The 25,949-nt window shown below is 33.5% G+C and overlaps 1 protein-coding gene across 1 annotated transcript in view; it reads right to left on the reverse strand.

Annotated features, from left to right (window-relative positions):
• The window catches only part of Sema2a (Semaphorin 2a), a 658,355-nt gene extending 640,789 nt beyond the window's left edge, over positions 1–17,566 (reverse strand). Inside the window, exon 1 of the mRNA XM_074122059.1 lies at positions 16,976–17,566. Within this exon, the coding sequence (XP_073978160.1) occupies positions 16,976–17,138 (163 nt within the window). The 5' untranslated portion in view covers positions 17,139–17,566. The remainder of the gene's footprint in view (positions 1–16,975) is intronic.
• Positions 17,567–25,949: the final 8,383 nt, after the last annotated feature.

The raw sequence follows: 25,949 nt of genomic DNA on the forward strand, positions 1-25,949 counted from the left end.
AAAATTAAAAAAAATATTTTCCTTGCTGCTGGGAGAGAAAAAAATTAAATAAAGGTTTAGAAAAGGCGATGAATTCCTCAGAATTCAAAAAAATGTATTTAGGAAACGGTACCTCAAAAAAAATATATCAGTAAGCTCAAAATTCAGTTTTCAGCTTTCTTTGCAGAAAAGAAAAGAAAAATCAATAATAAAGTGGAACTAAATTCATTGAAAGTTTTCTGTATTTATTCTTTTTTTTGCCCAGTTTTTTTGAGATTTCCTGAAATTATGGCTCGAACGATGTATTTTCTTTATTGATTCGTTGATGGCGCTCATCACTCGTTGATGGGGCTCATCACTTTTTGATTGATTTCCTTCAAAAATAAAAAAACCTAAAAATAAAAGTGACATGAATATATATTTTTTTTTTAAATTTCAGAACTCAGTGAACTATATTATTTACCACCATCCTTCAGAAGCGCTCCAAGAACTTCAGATTATAGTTACCTCAAACTTTATAAGGTAGCAATGCCAATTTTTTCAGGCAGTCTGTAAGTCTAACTGCCGAATTAGGAGTCATAGACGAAGGCGACTAGCAAATATAGTTTACTATTAATTTCTAAACAAACCATTAACATAAAATTTAAGGCCTAGACCAGGAAACGAACCCAGTATACAAATACTTCTCAGCTTTGCTTGCCTCGCTTCTTAACGCTCCGCTATCATGATGGACAGCTTTCAAAATCATTTTACTGGTTAGAAAATACGCGTCAAGTTCGTTTTTTAACGAAAGATTTTTTTAAAAAATTTATTAAAAGAACCCATTAATTATTAATTTAAAAAATATGTTGAATTATTAGAAGAAAAATGGCGCGAACACACACACACGATTCGCTCAAACATTTTCTTCAAACTGGGAAAATTTGAGTAATATTTATTTTTCATTTAAACGTAATCTATCCCCACCCCTTCTCGCAGAAGTACTCTAAATGGAAATTTGGAGGAAAATGTTCCTAGTTTTCTATATTTCTAATCACAATAAAAACTTTAAAATAAAATTGTACTATCTGTTTTTGAGATAAAATTTCAAATTATTGGAAAAATCTATTCGTTAAAATGGCAATTTTGATCAGCTGAATTTCATTAAATTTGGGAATACCGTTTTATATTTGTTATAGAGGTAGCAAGAGCCACTACAATATACGAGGGTCGTTTGGAAAGTCCGTGCAAAAATAAAAACTACTTAATTTTTTGGGGTAAACCTTTTTTATTTTTCAACATAGTCTCCTTTTAGGCTTATACACTTCGTCCAACGCTGCTCTAGTTTGTTGATCCCTTCCGAATAATAGGATTTGTCCAAGTCTGAAAAATAGCCATTCGTTTCACCTCCTCGTTTGAATAAAATCTTTTTCCCGCCAGCCATTTCTTCATAATGGGGAACAAATAGTAGTCCGAGGGAGCCAAATCTGGAGAATAGGGGGATGTGAAACGAGTTGGAACCCTATTTCCATTAATTTTGCGACCACAACTGCTGAGGTGTGAGCTGGTGCGTTGTCGTGATGGAAAAGGACTTTTTTGTGGGCCAATCGTGGGCGTTTTTCTTGCAGCTCGGTTTTCAAACGGTGCAATAACGATGAATAATATGCACCTGTAATAGTTTTACCCTTTTCCAGATAGTCGATGAGGATTATTCCTTGCGAATCCCAAAAGACAGTCGCCATAATTTTTCCGGCCGAAGGAACGGTCTTCGCCTTTTTTGGCGCAGATTCCCCCTTGGTAACCCATTGTTTAGATTGTTCTTTGGTCTCAGGAGTGTAGAGATGTATCCATGTTTCATCCACAGTGACAGCTGCAAACCGTCCTTGCAACACTTCACACGATTTCGTTTTTGGTCAAGCGTGAGCAATCGCGGCACCCATCTTGCGGATAGCTTTGTCATGTCCAAATGTTGATGCAAAATATTATGTACCCGTTCATTCGAGATGCCCACAGCACTAGCAATCTCACGCGCCTTCACTCTTCTGTCATCCATCACCATATCATGGATTTTATCAATGATTTCTGGAGTAGTAACCTCAACAGGGCGTCCAGAACGTTCAGCGTCACTTGTGCCCATATGGCCACTCCGAAAATTTTGAAACCACTTATAAACTGTTCTAATTGAAGGTGCAGAGTCACCATAATGTTTATCAAGCTTCTCTTTAGTCTCCTGAGGCGTTTTGCCTTCCATAAAGTAGTGTTTAATCAACACACGAAATTCTTTTTCGTCCATTTTTTGAAAATCACTCGACTTCCTCGATTCAAACGAATGCCAAACACAAAGAAATAGACCGATCTGGCTGAAACTTGGTGTGTGTTCTTCCAAGAGATGCTACTAACTAAACATAACCTCGATACGCGCCAGTGGTGCTATCTTTCTGACTTTGCACGGACTTTTCAAACGACCCTCGTACAGTTATTTTTTCTTTTTGTTTACAATGGAAAGACATACACGCCAAATTTGTAAAAACTACTTTTGCGGATACTGGGAGATCTCAAATTAGATATTTCCGATAAAACTCAAAATTAAAAATCTGCACGATTACTGCCACTTCCTCTGACTGTAGAAGAGGAAGTGGCAGTAATAAAATAGTTAATTTTAGAATATTGCCTGAGATACTCCTTCCTTTTTTTTAAAAAATGGCGAAACTAATAATAATATTAGTAAAGAAATAAGTATGGTTTTTAATAAATAATAATAATATAGAAAGAAATATACCAGCTCTGAAGATTATCTCTCAGATCAGAACATTGGCTGAAAAGAATAGCTAATAATATAAAAAAAAAAAAAAACTGGGAACGGCAAGCGGTTTTTAATATTACCTTAAAAAATATCATAAAAGGAAACTCGTCGAGAAAATAAAGAAAATGGGGAAAAAGATTTATATTAAAAAATATTTCCACTCACTATAAATATATTGTTCAGATATCAGATCGATAAACTAAGGAAAGGGTTAACTTATATAATCCTTTAAAGGAAGATAATATTTGATTTCGGGAAATAATTAAAAATAATACTAATAAATTGAAGTGACAACAAGAAAGTATAGTTAACTAGACCCTTCTGCAGCAAAGAAATCAAAAAAACTTCAGAGACAAGTTAAAAGCAAAAACCTGATTAAAAGAAATTTTCTTGGAAAAAATCTTTTTAAGAAGAAAATAAAACTCTCAGAAGGTAGTTTAGAGATACAATAATTTTAATAAAGTTGGCTCTGCAGTAAACTAAATAACGGTGAAAATGGTGGTGCCAATATTCTGAAAGAAATCCTTAAGTTTAAGTTGGCAGGGACAACTAGATTTCAAGAAAGATTAAAGGAAATGTAATAATTTACTCAGATTCTGAGTTAAACTGTCCAGATTAAAATTATCTTATTAATCTTGTTGAGGAATTCTAGACAGTAAGCTGTTCAGGAATTTCCCTGTATTTCTCTAGCTTTCTTTAGTTCTTTTAATTCTGTAGTTCAGTACTTAAATCCATATATGTTTTAATATGATTCGCTGCAGCGGTTTCTTATTCGATAGTTAATAGTTCTACGATTGCTTCCTACGTCATTCAATGAATTCCTCGTACAAATTAAAAACTATTTAGCGATCTGAGAGCCTAAGTTCGTGGAGATACCTCCTTAATTTTAGCATTAATTATGTAAAAAAGCAAAAAAAAAAGTAAATTAATGCTTATTTTTTCAGGCATTTTCTACTCTTAACTACAAAATAAGTTGTTGTGGAGGAGGCGACTAGCAAATCTGCTGTACTGTTAAATTCTCATATATAAAATTCAAGACCGGAAATCGAATCCAGTACCAAAGTACATCTTAGTTTTGCGGGATTCTCCTCTAACCGCTCGGCTTCCGTGGTGCCTTTTTTTCTTTTATAAGTCATAGCTTCCGTACTGGCCACGCTAATATTGTCTATGTCGTTTCAATTTTAGTATACGAGGGTTGGCTGAAAAGTAATGCACACATGCTAGGAGAGGGGGAAAGAATAGTGTTATCAAGTTCGGACAGAAAGTATATTAAAGTACAATTCTTAAGCTTCACAATTATGTATTACTTTTCAATGTAGGCACCATTAACGCTAATATATTTCTCCCAACGTGAAACAAGTTTTATCATTCCGTCACTGAAGAATTCTTTTGACTTTTCTTGAATCCAGGACTTGACAGCTGCCTTCACCTCATCGTCTGAGGAGTAGTGATTACCCTTGAGGTCTCTCTTGAGTAGAGGAAACAAATAAAAATCGCAGAGGGCAAGATCCGGGGAATAAGGAGGATGTGGAATTGGTTCAAACTTCAGTTTTTCCAGTGCCTCTGCAGTTTCGCGCGAGGTGTGAGGACGAGCGTTGTCATGTACCAAGCTGCCTCTAACGCGACAAACTCGACGTCGGAGGTTTCTTAGAGTCTGTACGTACCGAGAAGAATTTACCGTTGTCCCTGGATCCAGAAAATCGGTCACCTAAACTTGGTGAGCATCCCAAAACACAGACAGAAGAATTTTTTTTTGCGGACGGTTGTGTTTTGAACTTTTTCGGCCGAGGTGAAGACGCATGTCGATATTCAGTGCCCTGCCTTTTCTCTTCTGGGTCGTAATGATGGACCCATGATTCGTCCCCCGTCACAATATTCAAAAGAAAGAGTCGATAACAGCACGCTGTTTATCTCGGTGTGACATAGCACCAGTACATGTGTCCATACTTAGGCGTCTAAAAGTACACTGGCTGAACGCAGCGAATTCAAACTGCGCATACGTAATAAGGGGAAATGTGACTTCCAAATGCCACCTCGCGCGCTTTTTGAAGCTCTTCGTTCGCGCTCGGCAAGCATGTGTGCATTACTTTTCTGCCAAACCTCGTATTTACCGCCGAAGCGACTACATAAATTTAAATACACAGAAAATGCACTTCACAAATTATTATTATTATTAGTAGTAAAAATAATAATAATTTAAGACGTGTCTTATCGCAGTACTTACTACTTTTACGGTTATTTCTTTTTAAACAATCGAATAACATATGTGATTTTTTATTATTTGAATTACTAATTATTAACACGAACAATAAAAATAAAATAAAGAAAGTGCATGGCCAGAAGCACGTTGATTCAATTTATTTTTTAAGCGCAGTTCTGTTGCACTTATCACATCATCTCTTGTAATATAATACAGGAAGTGCATGATATAAAAAATAAAATTGTTAAAAAAAAGAATAAATTTTTCTTATCTCAATTATTTTTGCACTTAAGAATTTTCTTTTTAATAAATAAAAGTTACGATGGCAGATTTTAAGCTTCAAGTTAATTAAAAATTGAAATAAAAAAATATTTCTTTAATAAAGTTAAGGAGCGAAAGAGCAAACTGAGAGAGAGAGAGAATTTTGAGACGCTGGAGGGCCGCAAGCTCCAGAGGAGAGAGAACTGTAAAGATGTAATTTATAGATCCCCCGGGCCTCTCCAGCATCCAGCCTGCAGATCTTGGTCTCTCAACAGGACCACACCGTGCTTCTCATCTCTAACCTAGGCTAGATAATATAAAATCTTTTAATATAAAGAATATCTATAATTAAGTATATTATAACGATTAATCTAATAATAACTGCTTCTTTAGAACACCTTCGTGGTTTCGAAAAGTTTCAATCTCGAACTTAAATCAAGATATTTCTCCTAAACCAAACTACTTTTTAAAAAAAGGCTACCTCCAAATATGTGATCTAAATTCTCACATTCATACTAGTATAATATTGATTCTCTCCAAATTCAATAATTTTACTTTAAAGCAGTATTTTTTCAGGATTCAGAAAAATTATATTCAATTCACAGATTATCAAGGACAGGCTTTGAGTGAAAGATCTTTGATGAAAGAAAGCAGATTGAAAACTGTTTCACACGTTTATGGCTCATAATTGTACAGAATCATTAAGAAATCTTAAACGTCTTGTGCAGAGTGCAGTGAAGAAGAAGATCTTAAGCTTCGAATAATGGTTTACCCACGCTACAAGAGAAAGAATGGAAATGCTCGCTACATGGTACAAGCATTTAGAGCAGTGGTTCCCAAACTTTTTTAACCCATGGACCCCTTTTTATAGTCAAAACTTGCCCGTGGACCCCCAAGTGAAAAAGCTACATAAATGCATAGTATAAAAATTACAAATTTAAAAAAACATTTTGTTGAAGAAGTATTTATTGAAATTATAACTTTTGTTTAAAATAAAATTAAAAAAAAATAATAATTTGGATGAACGTGATGAGATGTTATGAGTGTATTTATATCAGGCTCAATGTTTGTGAGTAGCTACCGCAAATCCCCACGAGTAATCTTTGGTTCAAGTCTGCATGAAGAGCTAAGTGTTGACAGTAAGCTACCAAATCTTCATCTCTATTTTGCAATTTCGAAAGACCTGGAAACTGAGAACATTCTCCTCTTCCCAAGTTTTGTTTTTACAGAAAAAGTTTTGCAACAAACGCAGATATTACGCTTTTAGTTTTGATTAAATTTAATTGGTCACCTTGTTAGTTACTAATTTCCATAATAATAAAAATGGATCACAGTTTTATTATTTTATATTGAACCTTGCGCGGACCCCCTGACGTTGTTCAGGAACCCCCAAATCAATTTTAATTTTCCACGGACCCCTTGAATGACACCGGGGACCCCTTTTTATAGTCAAAACTTTAGAGGCATTCTTTCGGAACAGTATCTTCTCGAAGTACTAAAATTCTTGTTAGACCAATAAATATGAGTATTCTTGAATAACCAGAAGCGACGAGCACGACCAGATCTCATGAAAATGGAAATATTTAATACTGTCTCCGTACGGCTATAAAGACGGAGAGGGTTGCCTATGTCTTGCATAGGTTTCGAATGAATAGATGTAAATAGCACGTAGTTGTTGTTTTAGAATTTAGAAGATAATATTCGTATTAGTAAGTGTACACAGATAAAAGGGAATGTTGCTAGCTGGATGGAGAAAGGTCGATGAAAATTACCATTGAAAAAGCATTGGGCGCCCATTACCTTAGATTGTAACGCGCCTTAAATTAAAAAATAACTATACTTGATTTTTGCTTTACCCCGCCGTCCAAGACTCCTAATTGGTAATTGGACGTTAGGCCACGCCTTAAAACAAAAATAGGCGATTACCAATAGAAAAGGGATTTAAGCTCAATGATTACGGCACTAGATTATCAAACAGAGATCCAGCGGGATTCAGGGTTCGAAATCATGCTTCCGCCTTGAGATATCATCTTCCTGGCAGCCTAGCTAACAGCTCACTGTCTGATAGGCAGTTTTCTTTGAAATGAGACGATATTTTTGGGAGTCCGGCAGCAAAAGTGACTCCGGGAGGCAATTTACACAGATATAGGCGCTTCTTAAGGGAACAATGTACGTACCATATATATTTTTCTTTTTATCTATATTTATTTTGACGAAAATTAAGTCACATAAAGTTCCATTAAATGGTCTAACAGGAGAGAAGTTCAACTTCAACCCATTAAAGATTCAACTTTACAAGATCTCTGAGTTTATTGCTAAGCAACGCCAACGTACATACAATTATCTTGTTTCAATCAAATAATATTTTCTTAATCTGAATCTATACAATAAGATCATCTTTCCCTTCCGTAATTGTTTTGGTACGCCAAGTAAAAAATTACTAAATTCTTCTCCACCATGTTTCAAAGAAAGTTTCGTTTTGCCTAGAATATAAAGAAATATAACCTCGAAGTTGAGCTTACATTTTCTCTGATAAGTTGACAGAGAAAAAAAAAGTAATTTAAAAGAAAACAAAAATCCTTTAAAACCAAAACCTACTAAAAGTTTTCCAACAAAAACCTGTCCGATATAAATTAATAAATAATTCAACATTTCATTCTACAAATAAAGATGAACCAGTAGATGCTAGATTACAGCAATACTTCAAGTTTTAATTTTTTTTAATGCCGCCATTGAAGAAAACCACAATTTTCATTGTCAAACAGCAAATGGATATATAATTCTTTTGATGGCATTTCAATATCTAAAAATTACGCCTACAAAGATACAGTTTTAGTGATATATCGAACAACGAATGAAGTGATTTATGGTTTGGTAATATAATTAGAACAATCATAAAAGTGAAGATTTATTTCTTTACTTGAATTGATACTAATCAAGTCTCTAAGCTGTCCAGGAATGGTCGGTGTTGCCTTTTTTGAGAGAACACTACCCCGGTGGCCAGTAGTGCCCCAAAATAGGAACATCTGAAGGAGCAAGTGTATTGTAAGACGTATGCACAAGTGAAGTCGAATTTTCACCATCAAACTGATTATTCTGTTGATAGATGAAGAACATAAACTGGTCGATGTAATAAACATGCGTGCTTCGCGAAGAATGAAGGAGCGATATTATCAAGCACTGCGCACCAAACCACTTTTTAAAATTGTTGCTATTTGGTAACCAGTCTCTCTCTATTTAACCTTTTAAATTATAACTATACCTCATTAACTCCTGGAAGAGTTAATTTATGTTTAAAACAAACCAGAAATTGTCCCCGGTCTTACGAAAAAATGTTTGTGATGAGTCTATCTTAAAGAAAGCGGTAGTATGAATAAAAGACTATGGACAAAAGGCAGAAGTTGTCATATACTTTTTAGTTCGAACAGAGGATACTTCTTTGTTTAGTTTTGATTGGTGCTGGCATTTCGAATAGCCATTACTGAAAAGGGCCTAGAGTTTGTTCGACGAAAGTTAACGAAGTGCAAACAAATGAAACTCAATATGAAGGAGGTACTTCCAAAATGTAAAGAAGAATTACCTCCTTGTTTGGTAGAAAAGAAGGAGAAGCAATAGACGAAGAAAAGGAAGGGCATCGGTATTGCCCTTGGAATGGTTAAAAGTTCTGCAATCTATTCTCTTGGGAGTAGAACAGGTGACTTTTTTTCTGAAAGATACTTTTAGAAGGAAAAAAACTATTAATTATCCAACATAAGTACTAGCGGCGAGCTATTATTTTAATATTTGATTTGATTACAATCAGTGTATCATTGAGCTGATATACATCAAGAATAATATGGAATATCTTGCAAAAAAAGAGTAGAGAAATGGTAATATTCTAATAACACCACTATCTACTGACAATGGTCGACAGAGAGCAGATTGCAAGGCCACTGTCTTTTAAGATCTGTCTTCTAGCAGTATTATCTAGAAATTTTCTGAAAGAATCGTGAAATATCAGTAAAGTAAGATGGCATTTTCAGAAAAAAAGTTTGAGCAACTTTTAAGACGAAAACCATTTTTAGAACTTGAATTGTTAAATTTTGAGAGATAGAAAGGAGCGAAGAATTTCAGACTACAAGCTACTGGATTCTTTTGAAGATTTAAACGTTTTGGTCAAACCCAGCAGTTCTAAAATCGCAGTACCAGACGGGTTTAAATAATAACTGCTTAGATAAATTAAGTCTTTTGCTATCTAGGAAGCGATTTTATCTGTTACCTAGTAGTTTTTCAAGTTATCGCTCTTCTACGTAACTTTAAGTCACCTATAGGATACTAAGTAAGTAATAAAGGAAATCAGGTCCAAGACTTTGACTACTGGCAAGAGACTTGACTTGCAGAAGACAAGAAAATGTAAGAATGAAGGAAATATGTTGGTTGAGATTATCTCAATTGCTTAGTAAAACTTTCCGGTAGGACAGTTATATAAGGGTTGTATAATATAAAATACGGCAATTATGAAGCATAATTTTAGCAAGAAGGATGTAAAAAGCCTGGATATTAACTTAGTTTTTTAGTTCTAATATTAGCATGGTACTTTTTTTAATATTTCAAGGCGCATCATCTTAGAACTTCAGCGTCCGGAGCTTCTATCATAGCACTGCCGATCTCCAGACAGTTATTTCTCGTAACAGACAACTGGATAATGTTCTGTAAGAAGGAAAGAGAAAATACAATGATCGGCAGCTGGATTCGAACCTGGGTATCTCCGCTTGGGAATACAGGACGTTATATTCTTAGCTAATCCTACCCTGGGTACGTTATTTTATCAAACGTTTCACATTTCACAAAATCAAATGCAGTTACCTCAAATAACTTTACATTATTGAAAAAAAAACTCAATTCAAAATAAAATGCAGAATAGTCGTTTAGGTTAAATCTAAACACACGACCTGCATCTACTAACGACAGAAGAGGCTTACGTTCTTTCAATAAAGGAGATGACTAATTCTTAGCAAGTAAAAGGTAAGTACCTTTAATGAGCACATTAAACTGCAATTGCATAGATGATCCCTGGTTATTCAACAGTTTGAGAAATCATCGAAACAGAGAGAGATTTCATATTACAAAGCCTTTTTCAACAATTTAGTGTAGGGCCTTTATTCAAACAAAAAAAAATGTAGGCAAGGAAAGTAGGATTTTAAAACCTGACAAGTCTAAACCCAGGTATACATATAAGTAGATATAGTTCTGAATGTGTGACTTAGTAAAGATGAAGGGGCTCCGGAGGTAAATAAAGGTAGCCGGCACTGTACAAGGGGAATGCAAGGTAGACAGGAGGTCTCTATGGTAAAGATATTATACAAAAAGTGGGGGGTATCAACCAGGTACAAAGAGAAAAGCAGACAATTGTCTGGGACAAGAGGGAGAAGAATGGAGCAAGCAATTTTTGAGGTGTCACTTGGGGTGAAGGGACAGTTTTGTGCCCTATAAATTCCATTCTCTTTTACTACGTAGCAACCCACAACTTTACACGATTTTTACTAAAGAAGTAACCAGAGGTAACTAAGAGCTGTTATATACTCATATATATAAAAAGTATCCCTTGTATATACCAAGATACTAGGAGCAGGCAGCGCCAGATGTTGTTCCTCTAGCAATGTTAATCATATACATCACAAGGAAACCGCCGCTTCTCTTATAGCTACTGGGTACACAGGATTGGAAGGTTCGACTGAGCGGCAATGATCCTAAAGTACAAAAGGTACACGAGAAGGGTGACATAGGACAGGTTTCATGAAGGGAAGATGACAGAAACAGAAGAGGGGTTGGCAGATCTATGTTCCCGCTTAGGTCCCCATACATGTGCTACAGCCGACCAAACATTTATCTGATTTTCACTTCCAGACCACATAACCTGTTTTAGCTTTTATGTCATAACAATATGACTATTTACAATAACAATTAAATAACTATTACATTTATATTCGAAACAATAACAAATAAAACTCCTACCTATAGCTAGGTAATAAATCCACCATTACAGCTTACCTAGTTATTAATATTTTAATTACATGAAGCTTTCTGTAATAAATGCGAAGTATTTTATCTTTCTTGACAGACTACAATTATAGCTTTGCAAGAATTAAGTGAGATGTAAAAATTATTATTATTTTTCAAATTTTCCGTTCTTTAATATTTTAATCTGTGATTCGTAAGTAATGAAACAGGTACTATTCATGTCTGCTTTCACAAATTGAGTCCAAGAAACTTGAATGATTCAAAGATGCTGTGAAGAAAGTATCAAAACAATTTCTGGCTATCGGAATCAATCAAACAGTCAGCAAAAATTGGGCAATTTGACTATAACGTTTCTCAAATGAAATGAAATAATCAAAGACAGTGGACTTACATGAAACTAACACAACTGTACAAACTGTATTAGTCAACCTTCGGGTAACTATTGCGACGAACATCAACTTTAAATGTACCAAAAAAAATCGGAGATTAATCTGGACTTATTATCTGAACTGTGGGGTTCCGCGAAACCCTCCAACATTTAGAGAATCTAAAACTTCCAATCATGAAGTCCTTCGTCATATAGCCAACGCTCTCTATGTCTCCAAATTAATTGCACATAAATGGTTCAACATCCTCTTCTGATACCAAACTAACAATCCATTCTTGTATAATAATGTAATCTCAATGCAAAAACGCTATCTTAGTCCATCCATTCCGGCATTGTTGGCATCTCCTAAAAACCAACTTCTGCTTAACTCCTAGCACCTGATTTCTATCCAAAGCATTACAGCAATAGCTGGCTCCACTCAATATACCTCCTTTGATTTGTGGCACACAGTCCATGAGAAAACAGCACCCAATTATTAGCTATTTATCCGCATTTACACGATATATACGAGGGTCGTTTGAAAATTCCGTGCAAAGTCAGAGAGATAGCACCACTGGCGCGTATCAAGGTTATGTTTAGTTAGTAGCATCTCTTGGAAGAACACGCACCAAGTTTCAGCCAGATCGGTCTATTTCTTTGTGTTTGGCATTCGTTTGAATCGAGGAAGTCAAGTGATTTTCAAAAAATGGACGAAAAAGAATTTCGTGTGTTGATTAAACACTACTTTATGAAAGGCAAAACGCCTCAGGAGACTAAAGAGAAGCTTGATAAACATTATGGTGACTCTGCACCTTCGATTAGAACAGTTTATAAGTGGTTTCAAAATTTTCGGAGTGGCCATATGGGAACAAGTGACGCTGAACGTTCTGGACGCACTGTTGAGGTTACTACTCCAGAAATCATTGATAAAATCCATGATATGGGGATGGATGACAGAAGAGTGAAGGTGCGTGAGATTGCTAGTGCTGTGGGCATCTCGAATGAACGGGTACATAATATTTTGCAACAACATTTGGACATGACAAAGCTATCCGCAAGATGGGTGCCGCGATTGCTCACGCTTGACCAAAAACGAAATCGTGCGAAGTGTTGCAAGGACGGTTTGCAGCTGTTCCAGAAGAATCCGCAGGACTTTAAGCGTCGTTTCGTCACTGTGGATGAAACATGGATACATCACTACACTCCTGAGACCAAAGAACAATCTAAACAATGGGTTACCAAGGAGGAATCTGCGCCAAAAAAGGCGAAGACCGTTCCTTCGGCCGGAAAGATTATGGCGACTGTCTTTTGGGATTCGCAAAGAATAATCCTCATCGACTATCTGGAAAAGGGTAAAACTATTACAGGTACATATTATTCATCGTTATTGGACCGTTTGAAAACCGAGCTGCAAGAAAAACGCCCACGATTGGCCCACAAAAAAGTCCTTTTCCATCACGACAACGCACCAGCTCACACCTCAGCAGTTGTGGTCGCAAAATTAATGGAAATAGGGTTACAACTCGTTTCACATCCCCCCTATTCTCCAGACTTGGCTCCCTCGGACTACTATTTGTTCCCCAATATGAAGAAATGGCTAGCGGGAAAAAGATTTTATTCAAACGAGGAGGTGATTGCAGAAACGAATGGCTATTTTTCAGACTTGGACAAATCCTATTATTCGGAAGGGATCAACAAACTAGAGCAGCGTTGGACGAAGTGTATAAGCCTAAAAGGAGACTATGTTGAAAAATAAAAAAGGTTTACCCCCAAAAATTAAGTAGTTTTTATTTTTGCACGGACTTTTCAAACGACCCTCGTAGATGCTGAATTTACAGAATCAAAATATCATCCGATCCTCTTTTTGTTTGGCGCTATGTTCAAAATTCATGATCTAATTAGTATTACAAGTTTTCTATGAAAAAACCAAAAATTATGTTTTTACCACGTAGTGACGAGTGCCGAAAGTACATCTTTGCAACATGAACTTATTTTCCATACTGTTATGCAATAAGCTTGCACTTTTCGCAAGCATAATGATATCGGTGTTTACAATTTAGATTGCCAAGTTAGATTTTACTGAAATCTATTTTGTTCAATTTCTCATTTATTTCTTTTGGATAAAAATAAATAAATTAAGTTTTAATTAATTGATTTTATAAAAACCAAAAACACAAGTTAACCAAACTTTTGCAGTTTAAATTAATAATTTTTATAATTTGAACAATTTTATGAGTTAGTATTTGGTGATAAATTCTGCCCGTATTTATTCAGGGTAATACTGATATTTTTTCTATTTTAAGAAAAAGAGATATTCGAATTTGAAAGAATCTCTTTGTTATAGCAACTGTTTACCAGAGTTACCTTGGCAACCAGTTCTTTACTTCATTTCAGGTTTAGTTTTTGAATTTCTAATAATTATATTGTCTAAAATTCTTTACTTTTTTTTGACAGTAGAAGAAACACTGTGTGATTAGTTTGACAGCAAAAATAACCATTTTCTGCACTAAATAATTATTTTAAGATTGACGGGATTTTAGCAAATAATTATTTTTTGTTGGCTTTTGTACTTAATTTGGCTTAAAGATTTTAGGTAAAAGAGCTGCTATTAGCGAGACAGTCAGTCGAAGGTAACTTAAACTAACTGAATTTGTAAATAACAAGATTTGCTCGTAAAGTAGCTGGTTGCTTGTTTAAGAGCGCTTTCTTAGAATTACTTGTTAATATTTCTTGACGTGTACAGAAATACTTCTTGACTTCTCATTTGTTGATTTAGGACTTCTCGATGAGTGAATTGCTTCTAGTCATTTTAAACACTTGTAAAAAAAATTCGGTGCGGTATCAACTTAAAAATCTCAGTCCTTCACTTTGAACAACTTATTCGTGCTTGCTTCAAAATGGAATTACAGTGGAACCTCGCATAACGAGCACCTCTCTTAACGAGTAATTCGCATAACGAGTAAAACAAATTGATTCTTATAGCGAGCGATGTTTCGCATAACGATAGTTTTCTAATGACATTTCGCTGACTGCGCAGTTTTCGCTGACTCATCGAAAACTGCGCATTCTTCGATTAGTCATTCCTGTTTACGCATATGCGTTTCATATTCTCCACGTATCTAATGCATTGATACAGTCGAAACCGAACTTCACCGAATGAGTGGTGTATAGGGGAAGTCCATATAGTGACATTTGTGTTTAAATATTATTGTGTTTATTTTGTTATCCCTCTAACAAAATGGTTTCGAAAAGAATTAAAATAACGTTAGAATTGAAACGTAAAATCATTGAGAAACGAGAAAATGGCGTAAGTGTGGCTGATCTAGCAATTATCCCCTTTTATTTTAATTTATATGAAAAAAATTGTTTCGCTTAACGAGTAAGGTTCTGGAACGAATTATGCTCGTTAAGCGAGGTTCGACTGTATGTCGGATTTATATCTTATTGCATAATGGAAGCGCTGTAAATTGTAAGGCTAAATACTATGGTGGAATTTTTACTAGCTGATCCTAGTTACTTTTTGAAAGTTTTTACCCGACATGATGTTTTATAAGAAGGGACCATTTTTTCGTCTTTAAACGGTTACAGACGAAATAAACATTTTAACATTATAGGTTTACATTAAACATTATTAGGCTAAATTACCAAGTTTTAAAAGAATTCAATTCAGAAGAAAGATATCTCTAAAATGTTCGCATTTTCTGCTAAAGGATAACGCAACTATAAAAAGTATGGTGAGATTTCACACATATAAAGGTAAAGCATATTATCCAATCAAGAGTGCTGATACTGTTTAGTAGATTAAACGGAAATGGACTTCTGTATCGTTTCAGAGTTCTGATGGGTGCAAATTTTCCGTCCCGCGAAAAGTTTGTCAGAGATAGACAAATTTTCACGTCTATACTCACGAAACCGGGGCAATTTCGTACCAAGACGTATGGTAGCCCCTATATTGGATAAAACTTGACGTTTAAATTTCTACCAATTACTATATTTTTAAATTGACACACATCTAGCAATGAACATTTTCAATATTCATTATTAAACTGGGCTTTTATTACAATCATATTTTGCACCAGATTAATTTCAGAGAAATATTAACTTCCTCATTACCAAATATATGCTACTAAATGCTGTTTTTGTGAAGAAAATACCGTAGAATACAATCAAAAAGGGCAATTCTGGATATTTTCAAGATATAAACAACTCATTAGGATTACAGTTTTCATATTAGAAACTACTTTAGTTATATGCAAATAGATTTGTGTGCAACAGGATTAACTTGAGTGTTCCAAAAGAAAAAATGTATTCATTCTTCAGAACATTTTATATCAAAGTTTTAGAAGTCGAACATCTTTAGTAAATTTCATGTGTTTCTTTTACTTTCAAAAATTGTTATATAAAATTGTTTTCAAATACATAACAGCTAATCTCATACTTATTTATGTTAACTATTTATTATTATAGGAATTAACAGCAAAATGCAGTTTAAAACTTAAAAAAACTGAATTATTAATCAGTTTGCTTAAATTCCTCGGAATAGATTTTATTAAAACATTTAAATAGTGCTCTTGTTTAAGCAAAAAAATTGGGAGTAAAATTATTTGATGATTGTATTTAGAAAATTATTTTAAGTTATGAATTCAATGTTTATAAAACAAAATAAATTTTTCGTAAACAAACCATTCTTCTCTGACTTGAATTTGCTTTTACTTAATACACAAATGAAAATTGAATGATGGTACATTTTACAAATATTGTACTTTTTTTTCCAAGCAAAAGAATGAAATTGATAGTTTATTGGATACAGAATTAATTAGTAAATAACTCCACATGGAATAGGGTTGCATGTTTGTGAGGTTAGACATTAAACAAACCGTTTGGTTACCCAGGATATTTGTAAATAAAGCGAGGAACACGTGGTTTTACAATTCAAGCATGTTTAATTATAGCTGTTATGTTCATTTGTTTATAAAACACGGAAGATTTGTAAGCGGTAAGAGTTGGGTGGTAAAAAAGACCGGTTTTTTTTTTAAATTCAGTGAAATAGTATTCTCTAAAAAGAGAGGAGAGAACACGGACTTGAGAACATTAGCGCCGTATTTCTTGGATTTATATTTTTAAAAAAAGGAGTTTTCATTTTCTATAGTTTTAAATAGAAATAATAAATGCCGATAAAATTGGGTGTAGGTAAACAAAGCATTCTTGTCACACAGAACGTCTCAAAAGAAACAAAATAATAACCGGAAAAAAAATGAAAATATTATATAAATCTGTTTTATTTAGGACAAATTAGAATTTGAAAAAAAATAACTAATAATAAAATAAAAACTTAAGAAGCAACTGGGTGGTCTTTTAAAGAAAAAGGTGGAACGTATAGAGGTACCTTTGTGGTGTCTGACATGACGGGCGCTGTTGCAGCACGGTTTCTCGTAGTAGGTGGCCCAATGGTTCGAATATTCGCCTGCTTCTACATTTTCTAGCAAGCCTAATTGATGGATAATCACAATGAAGACGATTCCTTGCACAAACAGTGTATAACGTCTCATTGCGATATTCTGTTCAAATATTTTTTATAAGAAAAAAACAGAGGTAAATAGAGCTGTCACCGGCTTCATAAACACTTATCATGTATGCACTTTTTTATATGATTTAAATTATACGGATAATATACTTTTTATTATGTTCAAATTCATTAATGTTCAAGAAGTAAAAACCAAACAAACAAACAAAACGTAAAACTAAAACAATAAACAATGTTTTAATTAAAATTAAACAAAAACTAAAATTAAAAATTAAAAAAAAAACACAGGTGAAATTAAAAAATAAAAACCAAAAACACGAGGACTACGTAAACGAAAATACGTAAGCCCTATTTTTTTTTATTATTTTTGTAAAAAATGTTTCGTAATCTTTTCCCCCACTTGAACGTTAACCGACCTATTCCGTCAGAAGAGCGGAGAACAACTGAAGTGTAACGACTAGTGTGGGCCGGTTGCCACCTCGGTCTGAGTCGGCCAGTTTCGGAATATTCCGGTTGTAATAGTACATTCCATTCAGGGCTGCCAACCTCTTTTAAGCCCAGTCTTATGGGAACCCCTTTCACTGCCAAACTTATACAGCTTCCCCTGTACAGCAGGTTTACCAGTATCAAACTATAATTTGCACTCACTAATAAATAATCGGATATAATAATTAAATGAATAATTTCATTATTTTTATTCGTTAAAAAAGGAAGATATAGTCTTTGCACTGGTGATATTGTTCACCAGTTCAAGTACAGGCAAATTGAATTTGAACAAAAGGCGTGATTAATGTCTTACTAGCCTCTACAACTCACTGAACTATTAGAAAAGTATTATCTAAAACGAAATATGGGAACCAGCACTGCAGTGAGTAAAGTTCGGGTGCCAAAATCCGATCAAAACTAACTCTGAGAAGGTAATAAAACACTGGCGTACTAAGAAGTGTTCGAGCGCCAAAATCTGATCAACAAACCATTCAAAGCTCCAATTTATTTTCTCGAAATAATAAAACAAATGTGAAAAGACTTTTTTTACATTCGCTATATCCCCAAAATTAATAAATACTATTTTTTGTATCCATTTAACAGGCAAAGTGTTCCTTACACAAAAATATGTGTTCCTCATTAAACCAGAAATAATTATTAATCTAGAAAGTCTTTATTTACATTACTGTATCCCCAAATTTAATAAATACTATTTTTTGTATCCATTTAACAGACAAAGTGTTCCTTACACAAAAATATATGTCCCTCAGTAAACCAGAAATAATTATTAATCTAGAAAGTCTTTATTTACATTTGCTATATCCCCAAATTTAATAAATACTATTTTTTGTATCCATTTAACAGACAAAGTGTTCCTTACACAAAAATATATGTCCCTCAGTAAACCAGAAATAATTATTAATCTAGAAAGTCTTTATTTACATTTGCTATATCCCCAAATTTAATAAATACTATTTTTTGTATCCATTTAACAGACAAAGTGTTCCTTACACAAAAATATATGTCCCTCAGTAAACCAGAAATAATTATTAATCTAGAAAGTCTTTATTTACATTTGCTATATCCCCAAATTTAATAAATACTATTTTTTGTATCCATTTAACAGACAAAGTGTTCCTTACACAAAAATATATGTCCCTCAGTAAACCAGAAATAATTATTAATCTAGAAAGTCTTTATTTACATTACTGTATCCCCAAATTTAATAAATACTATTTTTTGTATCCATTTAACAGACAAAGTGTTCCTTACACAAAAATATATGTCCCTCAGTAAACCAGAAATAATTATTAATCTAGAAAGTCTTTATTTACATTTGCTATATCCCCAAATTTAATAAATACTATTTTTTGTATCCATTTAACAGACAAAGTGTTCCTTACACAAAAATATATGTCCCTCAGTAAACCAGAAATAATTATTAATCTAGAAAGTCTTTATTTACATTTGCTATATCCCCAAATTTAATAAATACTATTTTTTGTATCCATTTAACAGACAAAGTGTTCCTTACACAAAAATATATGTCCCTCAGTAAACCAGAAATAATTATTAATCTAGAAAGTCTTTATTTACATTTGCTATATCCCCAAATTTAATAAATACTATTTTTTGTATCCATTTAACAGACAAAGTGTTCCTTACACAAAAATATATGTCCCTCAGTAAACCAGAAATAATTATTAATCTAGAAAGTCTTTATTTACATTACTGTATCCCCAAATTTAATAAATACTATTTTTTGTATCCATTTAACAGACAAAGTGTTCCTTACACAAAAATATATGTCCCTCAGTAAACCAGAAATAATTATTAATCTAGAAAGTCTTTATTTACATTTGCTATATCCCCAAATTTAATAAATACTATTTTTTGTATCCATTTAACAGACAAAGTGTTCCTTACACAAAAATATATGTCCCTCAGTAAACCAGAAATAATTATTAATCTAGAAAGTCTTTATTTACATTTGCTGTACCCCCAAAATTAATAAATACTATTTTTTGTATCCATTTAACAGACAAAGTGTTCCTTACCCAAAAATATGTGACCCTCAGTAAACCAGAAATATTTTTTTTTAATAAATCTTATTAATAAATAATTAAAACTAATAATAATGTTTTATTAATTTATAAAAATTCATTCAATAAGGGTGAACATGAAAAACCTAAGCAAATAATCTTTAGAGACTGATAGAATAATTTGGGGATTGAAAGTAATAACAAAAGATCAAAGCGCACTGAAAATATAATGGAGGCGGAGATCAATTGATTGTAAATCTTAATTAAACACAATCAAGTAAGATTCAATTTGATGGATTCCCCCTTAATTTTCTCATGCTTTTTTTTTTTTGCTTTTTTCCACTTCCTTTGAAAGAAGTTTTGCTATAATAATAATTTAATCTTTTCTTTTCTTTTTATTAGTGCTTAGAAAGAAAGAAAAATTAATTATCTTTACACGTCATTAAACTTTGCTAAAATATAAATTAGTTAAATCGTTTTTTTGTTCAATCAGTTAAGAGTTTAAAGTCCAAAATTAATATCATTTATATTTAGAATTTAGGAAGTTTGATACAGTTCATTTAAACTTAGTATGTTATCTTTGGAGAAGGACTCAAATTTGCGCTAGCCCAGAGCTTAAATACATTAACTAATATAATCGAAAAAAAAATTAAATAAAAATATTCGACTTAGGCAGAAGTGACTAAAGTGACCAACTGGGTGAATATTTACCTAAATCAAACAAAAATGAAATTAGTTGAATAAAAATAAATTGAATTAAGTGCAGTGTAAATCTCTGGCAATCGATATTGATTCCCTGAACTTTTTGAATCATTTCAATACTTGTTTGGAGATTCTCTGATTTAGAGACAGTTTGTGCTTAAACAGAATATCCCAAAAACGTAAAACTTTCAGAAAATGCAAACATATAATTTTTTTTTTTTGATAAAGTAGATTGTTAATTGTGCAACCAACATCGCCAATGGCTTTTTTTACTTTATCTTAATAGAAAAAAAGTAAATATTTGCAATTATTTTTTTCACCTAATATTTGCAGATTTACCTAAAATAATGCCAAAGAATTTTCTCCTAAGATTGGTTAAATATTAAGCCGATTAAATTTGTTTTTTCTACAAATCTGCTTTGGTTTAGCTCAGAGAATGTGCAACTTTGAGCATTTTTCTTATAGTGGAGAGGGGGGAACATTTGAACAGAATTTACATTTTCTGTTACAGAGTGCTCAGAATCGTATTATTAAACCTTTTTATTTTGTTTTCTACAACTTTCAAGTCTTCTTAACAGATCTATATCAATAAACAGTTGGTACTTTACATACATATCTATATTGTTTTAATTTAAAAATGTGTCAACTGTTAATATCTGCCCCAATGGTGGGGCACCTTTGAACACAATATAAAATAGAAAGAAATGATATTACTTTACTCTGAATCTACCTTCTATCAGTTATTTCTCTCACTACAACTTTACTTTCTCTTTTAAACCACTGAAATCTAGTCCAAAAATCTAGAATGACTCAGTTCGGGATGTTGTACCCGAAGTGATGATGGGTTTAGGAAGTTTGAACAAAATATTCGGTTTGTTGCGCTTCTTAATGTAGCTTCGGACCACTTTCCCCTTCTCTGCGATTAAACAAAAAAAAAAAAGTCACAAACTTGCAAGGCCGGTAGGGCACATTTTAACTGTGATGATGAAATGTGCCTCCTCTCCTTCCATAAAAGAAAATATAATATCCAACACTTTTTGCAAGGAAATAGAAGTTTGTAAATACTAGGTTTAAAAATACGAATTCCAAATTGTAATATGGACTAACAATACTTGGACCTTGTCCACTACAATCTTCACAATACACTTCTAAAGATGCAACAAAAATTTTACTTCCACCTTACAAAATATAACATTCCTCAATTCAGGACTTTACAAACAATGAAAACGTAGGGAAACTCTGTAAGTTATACAACAGGTTTACCAAAAAATATGGAGAAAATTACCAATCATAAATGTTTTAAATATTTGGCGGGAAATTAAAACTGTTCAAGGATGCCCCCTCTCTCCTACCCTGTATTATCGCTACCAATTAGTTCACTCACCAATTCCTTTGTAGGTCCTACATGTAACTGTTTCAGGGTTCAAGATTCTGTTCTTATTGTTATTCTGGGACATGCGCAGTAATGCCCAGATAAAAGAAAATATATATACAACCGTAAATAAAATGTTTAGTCTTATAACGATTGTTTTTAATACTATTTTAATAACAATATTGAATAGAAAAATAGCAATAATAGATAGAGTATAATCTATAACTGGCTGGACTATCATTTAAAATAAAACAGTTCTTTCGGAATGGAACTCTTCTCATTTTGGCTATACCCAGTAAGATCGACGGTGAGTCTGTGACTATGAGTTGCGTGTGGCTGTACGTGCACTAAATCTGCAGTAAACCCACTCTTTAACCGATCTCTTCGTATAGATACTGTTTGAATTACAATAAATAGATTTCATACACAACTGAAGAATTGTAAAATAAGTTTAACAACAAGCAAGAGAAATATGGTTCAAACAAATGTTTACCACTCTGTTATAAAGATATTGAGTAATCCAGTTCAGCAAAGCACCTGTCTCGCAGAAATGGGAATTTTAGATTCCACAAAAAAAGAAAAAAGAAAAATCAGATAAAAACATTCCTTTAATGTTCCTAACCCATTATTTAAGAAGATGTAAGTGGTATTGGTGGCTTTAAAAGCATAAAAAATTTATCCAAATAAACTATGCAAAAGGGATCTTTTATCAGAGCACTCAAAAGATTTGCAAGGTAAAAAAACCAACAGATTTCTTTCTTTTAGTTTATTTTTGAACAATAATAACTATTTTGGTAAACTGTAACAGTTTATTTTATTTTATCTTCAATTTAGGGCGCGACTAGATCTGAGGTCATTAAAGTAAGGAGGTTTTTTTTTCAGGGCACTGCCGGCCTTCGAACAGTGTTCTCTTGTTACATAAATCACTGGGATGTGAAGCTCCTAGGTGGAGAAAAAAATCTAAGAGCTAGCAACTTCAGCTAAATCAAGTTTAAAAGATCTGTTTGTAGTTTCTATCGTAGAAAACTTAGCTAGTTTCAGATTTTTCAAAAAATATACATCTTGTGAGAGCCATAATGGAATTTTTAACTTCAAAGTAAGAAAATTAAAGAATAGATCAACGATAGTTTGTTAAATGTTAAAAGATATTAACAGTTTGTTCAGATAAACTCGTGTTCTAATTGTAAAATGGAATTAACCGAATAATAACAAACCGTTGCTCTTATTTTTGGTTAACCAAAGATGTTTAATGCCAAGCCAATTTTCTGTCTCTTTTTTTTGGGTGATACACATTCCTTACAAGAAGTGTGGTGGACCGACCACGAAAGTCATCGTGTTAAATACAATTAGCGTTAGATTATTTTTCCCTTACTTAAAATAGCTTCAATTTTTTTATTTTTTTAATTTATTTTGTTATTTACAATCTGTATAATAAACTATGCAATAAGTAAATAGGCAGATTGAAGTATAGAGGCGTGAAAGGCAGGAGGAAAGAAACTGCATTTTCTACAGGATATGATTTTTAGGCCTTCAGACTACGAGGAAGTCGCGGGGCCACTGGCGATTCAGTCGGCGAGGAGGATTGTCAGGAATGTCAGAGGAGGCGAGTGACTGTACTAGAGGATTGGAGCAAGTGGAGAGAGCAGTATGGAATTTTTGGTATTTAGTCTTGGCTAATTGGTGTACGAAGGGGATGTTGAGGTCGTTGTGAAGAGTGAGGTTAGTCACCGTAGAAAGGAGCGTCAGCTATCTGTCGGAGAAGCATTAATTAAAATGTCTTGTACAGTCCGTATGTTTGTAGATTTGGCTGAACCCCACAGCTCTAGTCCGTAAGTCCACATAGGTTTGAGAATAGCGTTTGAGTTCAATGGGTAATTTGGAGCGTCGTCCAAGAAGTCTGTAAAGTAGTTTCGCACGTTTTGTCATTGCTTGTCTTTTAAGTCTAGTGTGTGGGTTCCACGTGAGTCGCTTGTCTATGTAGAGCCCAAGGTAGCGCACCATTGACTGCAAATTAATCTTAATTATAATATCTCTCTGTAATTTACTTTTGATATTACTACATCCAATTCATTTCATGTATAGTTGTTTTATTTAAGGTTTAATTAAGATGGTTGGGCGCTAATGGTCATAGACGTCGATGCGCCGGCAAAAAAAAAAAAAAAATTAAGATGGTTGATCCTTAAAGTGAACTTTTAGGTTAGAGAAGCGTTAAATTATTATTATGAAAATCGGAATTCAATTCGGCTTTGTCTTTAGGTTTTTCACTCATGGTTACTTGACCAATAACATCACTATAACAAATAATATTTGCTCAATATTTCTATAACAAATCCTAACATGTGGATTAAGGCGGTTAAATAATCGATAAGTGATGTTAAAAGCGTTGTTCATTCACATATTGGAATCATTCGAATGCCATGAGAATGTTCATAGAGGATAGTTATAGAATTGAACGAGATGAATTTACAGATACGAATTAAAAGATCTATTGCAGTTTATATAGTGAGAAAGAAGATGTTGCATTTGTGCAGATTTTATTATTTTATCGGAAATAACTTTGTTAAGGTTTCCTGAGTCAAAAAAAGTGTTATTTTTTTTTTTAGAAAAACGATGAGTCACAGAATGTAAAATTTGGTATTTCTCTTAGGTGCTAAAAGAGGATGCCAATATAATGTTTTGATCAAAATGGTTAATCAAAAGTATAACATTACTTAATTGTCTGTTTTCTAAGATTTTTGTTCAAAAAAATGGCTCCTGCGGTTTACTTCCCACTGAGTTTCTGTGCTAATTATACATACTTAGACCTAAAACTTTATTTCTCCAGGCAAAATACCTTGGACTACATTTATATCCATAAATATTATGCAAGTAAGGAAAAAGAAATGATCAATATTTTGAATTCAATCTTCTGAAGCAAAGGGTTCAAACCTACCACTCAAATAGAAGATATCAATTACGCTTTCGTGCAGAAGGTCGCGAAATATTAAACATAGATTAGACCCAAAAAGGATTGCAGACTAAACTGCTCTCTCATGAAATGGATGTTCAGAGTACAAGAGAAATTGTAGTTTATCTAGTCAGTGAACAACAGGTGAGGAAATTAGGAAAAGAAGTGACACCTAGAGAAATGAAAAAGTACAAAATTTTGTAGGCACCAATGATTGGAATGTGATTGAAAAACTGCGGCTGTGTCATGGACACGGCCGTGTGTTGTATGTGAATACGTTTACGTAACGGGTTATATTTTTTATACAAAATATTTTTATTTTATAGACAGAAACCATAGACGATCGCACGATGTCCGAATGGATTGTTGACAAACGTCGTAATGAAACGTGCACTAGCTGTTGCCCAATGTGTCTTCATAATCGACGATCGAACACAATCTATGCCTGTAAAGTCCGTTGTCGATGTAGAAGCGATTTCATCATCCACTTGCATAATTTCAACCGCCCCAGCTGCAGATGTACTGACACCGTCGTTGATCCGCTCGGACCGAGCTTCACTCGGTCATATGGTGTTTTATTACAACCATTCGATTGTTCTTGAGTAGCCCTTTCCAATCGTATACGATCTCAGAATTTGGTTTTGGCTTTTCGACGCGATAAGCCGACATTATATATTTTTGATAATATTTTTTTATTCTAACACCTTATTATATTCACTGTCACTATATTACACTAATGTTTTATATACCATCGATAGATTGTGACGACAGCTGACGATTAAAACTTAAACGAACATCGTAACTTCTCCGAGTCAAAAGTTATTAACTTTCAAAAGTTATACTAATTGCAAATCTCGATACGCAGCAAAATGATCTCAAAATGGCGGCGCTTCCCCCCCACCGCACGCGATGCGTTACAGTCCTCGCTTATCGTAATGAATTCTTTGATCCTTTAGCTATCCAGTGGTCTAATTTAATTTTGGATGTAGACGATAGATTCGAAACTATAATGCCAAACTGTATCCCCCGATTTTGTTATTATTAGGTTTTTTGGATTGCCTCCATATGATAGCAAAATTAAAGACGTATTCACGTCAAAACACACTGAGAGGTAAAAACCGTGGAAATGCTAAGAAACATAGATGGGTTGCAAAACATGCCCACACGAGGTCTAAGGAAAGCAGATTGGAAGAATGGACAAACAGCTTCTATTTTTCAATAGAGAATATTAACTAGGTTGAGTGAAATCACGGAAAATAGAAAAAGAAAGAAAATTAAACTTTACTA

Source organism: Rhodnius prolixus, unplaced genomic scaffold (genome assembly GCF_049639745.1).
Source record: "Rhodnius prolixus isolate KJV_2025 unplaced genomic scaffold, Rpr scaffold_8, whole genome shotgun sequence".
Taxonomy (NCBI): domain Eukaryota; kingdom Metazoa; phylum Arthropoda; class Insecta; order Hemiptera; family Reduviidae; genus Rhodnius; species Rhodnius prolixus.